Source organism: Portunus trituberculatus, chromosome 18 (assembly GCF_017591435.1).
Source record: "Portunus trituberculatus isolate SZX2019 chromosome 18, ASM1759143v1, whole genome shotgun sequence".
NCBI classification, from domain to species: Eukaryota; Metazoa; Arthropoda; class Malacostraca; order Decapoda; family Portunidae; genus Portunus; species Portunus trituberculatus.
Window position 1 is genome coordinate 16,300,986 of NC_059272.1, and position 7,500 is coordinate 16,308,485.

At 40.0% G+C, this 7,500-nt stretch overlaps 1 protein-coding gene across 2 annotated transcripts in view; it reads right to left on the reverse strand.

Annotated features, from left to right (window-relative positions):
- Positions 1–442: 442 nt before the first annotated feature.
- Positions 443–7,500, reverse strand: part of LOC123505767 (beta,beta-carotene 15,15'-dioxygenase-like) — a 9,316-nt gene continuing 2,258 nt past the window's right edge. For both annotated transcript variants that reach the window (XM_045257437.1, XM_045257436.1), the window contains exons 4-12: positions 7,323–7,430; positions 4,847–4,997; positions 4,433–4,589; positions 3,684–3,898; positions 2,970–3,116; positions 2,360–2,489; positions 1,934–2,115; positions 1,563–1,703; positions 443–1,471 (exon numbers count right to left, since the gene is read on the reverse strand). In XM_045257437.1, coding sequence (XP_045113372.1) covers positions 1,325–1,471; positions 1,563–1,703; positions 1,934–2,115; positions 2,360–2,489; positions 2,970–3,116; positions 3,684–3,898; positions 4,433–4,589; positions 4,847–4,997; positions 7,323–7,430 — 1,378 coding nt within the window. In that variant the 3' untranslated portion in view covers positions 443–1,324. The remainder of the gene's footprint in view (positions 1,472–1,562; positions 1,704–1,933; positions 2,116–2,359; positions 2,490–2,969; positions 3,117–3,683; positions 3,899–4,432; positions 4,590–4,846; positions 4,998–7,322; positions 7,431–7,500) is intronic.

The window sequence follows — 7,500 nt, forward strand, 5'->3', positions numbered from 1 at the left end:
CGTACACACATTCACACACACACACACACACACACACACACACACACACACACACACACACACACACACACACACGTAGTGTAGTGGTTAGCACGCTCGATTCACAATCGAGAGAGCCGGGTTCAAGTCCCGGTTAGCGGCGAGGCAAATGGGCAAGCCTCTTAATGTGTGGCCCTTGTTCATCTAGCAGTAAATAGGTACGGGATGTAACTCGAGGGGTTGTGGCCTCGCTTTCCAGGTGTGTGTTGTGTGTGTTGATGTGGTTTCAGTCCTACCCGAAGATCGGTCTATGAGCTCTGAGTTCGCTCCTTAATGGGGAAGACTGGCTGGGTGACCAGCAGACGACCGAGGTGAATTACACACACACACACACACACACACACACACACACACACACACACACACACACACAGTTATAATGGATATTAAAAAAAGTCGAGAATCTTATTTAAAACGTAAGCCATACATTGGTGTCCCTCTGAAATATACAAATGAGTAAATAAACAGATAAGTGAATGAATAGAAATTAACGGTAAATTAAAGACTATGAGCCATACAAACAAAAAGTATACATGCGAGTGGATTCCTTTCTTATGTAATTACACATGAAAGAAAAAATCACGTTCTTTACTTGCTATTTAAAACTTCTAATCAGAACTTTAAAAAAAAGTATGAAAGAATAATTTCCAAAGATCGTGTGCAATAATGAACTGGAAAAGTATAGATTGTGAAGCCGGATATGCATTCGTTCTGGATTGTATAGAGATAAGAAAAAATCCCTTGCACAGCATTTTATCAAGATTATTGTTACATAGATAGTTACTGACATGCAAGCAAAACGACGAATCAGTTAAATGGAATTATAGTATGTTTCTGCATCTGTAATTCTTCATGAAATCCAGCAATTCTTTTGCTGCTTATAAAACTGAAGATGATTACAAACTGTTCCCCTCACAAAAACCGTGTCGTTTCTGTGCAAGACGAGCACAACGCATGCAAACCATCCCGGCACACCATGCAGACATATATTTTGATATACATTTTTTTTTATAATAGAATTCCCACGTTCCATTTCACTTGTGTGAAAATATGAATCAGACAGAGACAAATACTTGGCATTAATTGTAACGTGTGACGAAATGTGCAGCGTACAGTATATATATATTTATTCATCATCATAACCCACGATGCATTAACTGTTTGAAAAGTAGTGTTGTTCAGGATAACTAATACCTGGACCAAAGGTAAATGTAAAATAACAACATTGCTGTACTCATGGTTTCCTGACACTACCATTTACATGATATCCGTCTCAGGTGGGAGTTTAGAGGAGGTGAACATTGTCTCCCGTGGCAGCAAACTGTCCATGGAAGGTCTGCGTCACCTTGCCCTGCGCCTTGAACTCCACCCTCGCCACCTCCTTCCAGCTGGTTGGGTCCAGCACTAGCAGCGCCACGAAGGTTGGGTTGTTCTGCAGGTGAAGGGCAAAATTTATACTTCGTTGTACAAGGCAAGGAAAAATTGTGTCGTCATTCTTGCTTTAGACGTCTGGCGTCATTTACCTTATCAAGGAGAGTAGTGAGCACGACGCCCTCCTCCTCGCGGGTGGCGTCCGGGGCCGCCAGGAACACCGGCTCGCTCACCAGCTTGCCATCCTCGTGCCACAGCTGCGTCTCACCAGTGCGCATGTTCATCTTCACCAGCTGAAACGGAAAAGTTTTAAACTCAGAGCCCGTTTTTTCTCTACTCTGCTCTATATAATGCATGTATTTGATAAAAAAAACTATATTTTGTTCCTCTTATTCATTTACGCATATGGTCAGTAATCCATTCTGTAGGAATGAGTGTCTTGCATTCTTTTTAGTTCCCGTTCTACGTGCGTGTCACTTTCGTTCCCGATGCACAACAAGAATAAAGACAGCTAAACATTTACCCTTGAGAACTGCATCCCGAGAGGATTGACCTCCACCCCGTATGCGAAGGTGTAAGGCTTGCCGTTGTACTTGTAGTTTATCCTCGGCAGGTCAATGATGTTGGGTGAGATGTCTTGCCCCTCGAGGAAGATGGTGCCGTTCTGTATCTTCCGAGCGGTGCACTTCGTGCCTTTCAGCGTTACTAAAGAGTATTATTTCTTATGTGAACTTTATACCTAGTATAGCATTGTGTGATTTCATGACTGAAACCTTGCGGAATTTTAGAACAATATATATAGTTTTTGCAATATATAGCTGATGGAAAACTCGGCACTCATACATTAGAAAACAATTAAAATAGTATAAAAATGCAACACATGACGGCGCACAATAAAACTAAATGATGTGCAAGAAACTCGCGTGGCGTCGCATCCTCATGCACGCACCCAAGTTGGTGTCCGAGTGGGCACCTTCCGTGTGGAGCGGCAGCACGTAGCGACGGTGGTGAGGCAAGTCGCTCGGGGACACTTTGAAGTCATCTTGAGATAAATTTTTGAGTAGGAACTGTGAGATGACCTGTGGAAGTGACAGAACACATAAGTGTGCTTCATACATCCTGGCATGTTTATTATGAAGAAGTCAATCTTTACAATGTTTCAGCGAAGGAAATACTGTTATAATGAACACATATCATAACTGATACACAGGCGTACTCTTATTCCGGGGACTTCCATCATCAGTTGAAATATTTAATCTACCTATTGATCAAATTACTGTTTTAATTGGTAAAGACGTGCTAAAATTAAATATATGTAAACATTGCGGAAATATATATATATTTTTTTTCAATGAAACTCAAAAGTTTTTCTTTTTATTGTCATTTACTTGTTCATCATCATTTTTTGTATAATGACAAATATTTGCTTTTGACAAATATTTCAGTTCTATAATCACTGTTGAATGAAATATCGCTCACCAGTAATAATGTTGCTTATAATCATATTTGAAGCTAAGAACACAAACGAGGCCGGAGAAAATACAAAAAAATCCGCTCACCTCTCCAGATTTGATGGCGCAGAGGTCAACCACCAGATGACCGTCCTCCTCGTAGGCGTTGGTGTGGTGGAAGGTGAGGAAGGCGTCGGAGGCATACTTGGTGGCGATCATCTCCCCTGTGTCACGCCGCACCACGTGAAACTTGGTCTTGAAGTAGCCGGTGAGAGAGAGAGAGAGAGAGAGAGAGAGAGAGAGAGAGAGTTTTATAGAATGTTTCATTGGTACTATGCCAGATTTTGTGAGTGCATAAACATTCTAACAGATTGCATTCAAGGTTTGAGTTCAATAAAAATTAATCAACAAACGTCTTGCAGTGATTGCAGTCTTACTAGTGTGAGCAGGTTTCACGCCAATGCACTCAATCTTTTGTCACGAGTACCCCGAGACAGTTTTGGTGTCTCCAAAATCAGCTTTATGTGTCGCATCTTCAAGGTATACATTTTCAAAACTCAAATTGGTTATGACTTGAATTTCGGAAGACAATATGATATATCAGTTATATGTTATGATTTTTCTCACAAAATATTAATTATCAAAAACAACTTTCCTGCCAATTTTCCTATCGCAATGCTGTTAGTGCTGTTGTAAGCGAAAACAGAGTGTTTTAGAGGTGGGGACACTGAAAAGTGATGGTGGTGGTGAAGATGATCTCGAGATTGTAGGGTGTGGTGTTTACGATTACAGTTGTTATAGAGAGGTAATTGTGCCGCAAACCTTCTTCTTGCTGTGCCACTCCATAGAAGCCAGGAAGCTCTTCCCCAAAAAGGCATTGAGGAGAAAATTCTTCAGATTAAGAACGTAGGGCTGCTCCACGAAGATAAAATAGTTCTCGGTGATGCCGAAAGAGTGGTAATAAGAAGGTTGCAGTTTCTTTTCGCATGGGATGTTGCTCACCACCTTGGCCTGATCCAGCGAGGACTTCTTCTTACCTGCCGATGATTTACCAAAATAAAACAAAGTGAAACAGAATTACAAGAGATAAAATATGTAAACGTTAAATGAAGGAAAGCTGTCCCATTCTCCTTACACTCTTTATTCTTTACACTCTTGTTCGCAACTGAGTTCTCAGAATAAGTCTCATTCTTAGTTTTGAAAACAATCTTCCCTATGGTATTATTTACTGATAATTTCACTTGGCTACCAAAACTCCATGACAAATAGAAATTAATTTGCGTTTACGAATAAGTGAGTGACATAATTTACGTCTACATTCTTTTTGCTGTCTCCATTAGACACTCGTTTGTCCTTTATTTTGCCTCACATGGTTTATTTATTCTCTTCATATCCATCATGAAATTATGGGATGCTGCCCAAGCAAAAAAAAAAAAAAAATCAAATCAAATCAAACTTGTGTTTATCCAATAATGATTCTACAAACTTATCTTCAGCAACTTTCAATGATTTTCTTCCCAAATCAATATTTCAAAACACAGTTATTACTCGTGAGAGGAAATATTGTTTACCATCGACCACTGCAGGTGGAGGAAACTTGACAATGTAGTATTGTGGCCCTCCCTTCGCGGCGAAAGAGCTACCCATATTGTAGACAGTGCCATCAGGATCCACGTGTGGATGAGCCGTAGCAGTATTTACAGCTATTAGATATTCGTCCAGGTTCGTCTGTCACGAGTAATGACATATTAAGGCACACAGCAATCCTGCTAATGTATCGGCTTTAGATATTAAACTAGACTGGAATAAGTTCCGCCAGAATTTGTCTCAGATACCAAATTAGACAAATATTTTCCTAAGAACTTGCCTTTGTGTTTTAGATAGCAAACAACACATGAATAAATTGTAAAAGCTTGCCTTCGTGTTCTCAAAAACTTGTCTGTCAGCTCTAGGCCAAGAGACTTAAATAACTTGCTAATTCTTACCTTCTCTCCCACTGTCTCCAGCGTCTCGGGGTCTATCCTTCGCATCACGTTGGTCTCCGTCATAGCGTATAGCTCATCGCCGAAGTGACACACACTCACCAGGCAGTTATCCGTCACATCTCGTTGTAAGGGTGTGAAGAAGCTCATGAACCTGTGAACCAGAGAAAAAAGGCAATTATTAAAACAGTATGTATATTGGCAAAGAAAAATGCATTATACCCTCCATACCAGCACCCCGGTAGCTCTGACTGCATTAATTTTCTTTTAAGTTTCAATGAATTTGCGAGGAGAAATGCGTGGATCTCGGGAATTCGAACAAGTAATTTATTTGAGGTCACCCTCAAAGACTGATTCACACAGCGTTAATAACAGAGAACGAGCAAACATTACATTGAAAGAAAATGAGCTCAAGTATAAGAGTACACTTCCTTGATCAATAGAAGTAAAACACTTATATTTCTAGAACTCCTTTCCTGCCTCCCCGTAAGCTTCCATGCTTTCGTCACTTCTCACCATATATATATTTATTATTATTATTATTATTATTATTATTATTATTATTATTATTATTATTATTATTATTATTATTATTAGTATTATTATTATTAGTAGTAGTAGTATTATTACAATATGCTATTCTTAATATCGAGTCTCGCAAATTTGGGAAGCAAAAGCTTCCAAAATTGTAATCTAACCAGAGCTATAGTTCTGGTTAGATTAGAATCCGTTATTAAGATATTCCCTTATGGTCTAAATTCGCATGTTTTGTGTTCACGAGTGTAATGCCTTTAAGTCAGATGGTGTTAATTCAGTCAGCTATGTATATAATATGCTACTCGTAAGTTATTACTTATTTATCTATGTTCATAGTTTGATGTTACTCGTCTTTCCAGTGTTTGCTTGTTACTCTGAATCCTGCTGAATTGATACACCGATCATTCTCTTCGTTATAAGGACAATGTGTGTGTTTCACTGTTTGATCTGCTGCAGTCTCTGACGAGACAACCAGACGTTACCCTACGGAACGAGTTCAGCGCTCATTATTTCCGATCTTCGGATAGGCCTGAGACCAGGCACACACCACACACCGGGACAACAAGGTCACAACTCCTCGATTTACATCCCGAACCTACTCACTGCTAGGTGAACAGGGGCTACACGTGAAAGGAGACACACCCAAATATCTCCACCCGGCCGGGGAATCGAACCCCGGTCCTCTGGCTTGTGAAGCCAGCGCTCTAACCACTGTGTGTGTGTGTGTGTGTGTGTGTGTGTGTGTGTGTGTGTGTGTGTGTGTGTGATTCACCACGGTTGTCTGCTGGTCACCTAGTCAGTCTTCCCCATTACGGAGCGAGCTCAGAGCTCATAGACCGATCTTCGAGTTGGATTGAGACCACAACACACACTCCACACACTGGGAAAGCCAGGCCACAACCCCTCGAGTTATATCCCGTACCTATTTACTGATAGGTGAACAGGGGCTGAGTATTAAGAGGCTTGCCCATTTGCCTCGCCGCTTCCCGGGAGTCGAACCCGGATGTGTGTGCATACTGCATGATGAAGCACTGACATTACAATAACTTCAAGTAATGGCGTGCTTGATGAGTCTTAAATAATGTTGTTTGAGAATCAGACCAATCAAGATAGAACATAGATCAAATTAGATAAAGATGACATTGGCAGGAGAGTTATGGAATAGCAAATTTAAGAAGATTCCATATAAATAGATAAGTGGATAAATAGATAAATAAATAATGATGTTAATGATAGCAATAGTATTAAGAATAAGGATAAAAGCAAGAATAAGATGAATAAGACTGCAGACACATTAGACAGATAAAATGATAAGTTTATCGGAAAACCTGAAGTAACTGTCAGTCGATAAAGCTGAATGGAAAGAAAGGAGACAGTTATATCTTGCTTTTTTACTTTCGGTTTCCGTAGTTGATTGAAGTTTGAAGGGTGCCTCCCGTCGGCTGTGGCACTTGGGAACCGTTACCCAGAGAAGATGCTCTTTCTTACTTATTGCCGTATCCAGGATTTGAGTCTTTCCGCATGAGGAGCTCTAGCACCCAGAAAACGCACACAATACCAATGCACCGCGGCACAAAAAAAAAAAAAAAAAAAAAAAATATATATATATATATATATATATATATATATATATATATATATATATATATATATATATATATATATATATATATCATTGAGCCTGATGATGATGATGATGATGAAATGATCTGTTCCCATCGGCTGCACGTTATGTTTGGATTTAGTTGTACATATTGCTATATTGAACGTGTGTGAATCAGTGTTATAAAACGTTTCGAATGACTACGAGTAACTACTTAGCAGCACTGGATAACGTATCTCTATAATCTACCTATGATAAAAGTATTCAATAAAGTAACTCTCTCTCTCTCTCTCTCTCTCTCTCTCTCTCTCTCTCTCTCTCTCTCAGCCAGTGCCCTGCCTCTGGAACAGCGTCTTGTAGGGATCTGGGTACGCCCCCGTGCCGAATTCCGACACAACAATACGATTCGCCTTCAGATTCTTCTTGTAGGTGTCGCCCTGCAGAAACCTGTGTGTACAGGAGGCATGTTGTTAGTTATCATATATGATTCGCTCTATGTTGGGGACAGCGAGTTGAG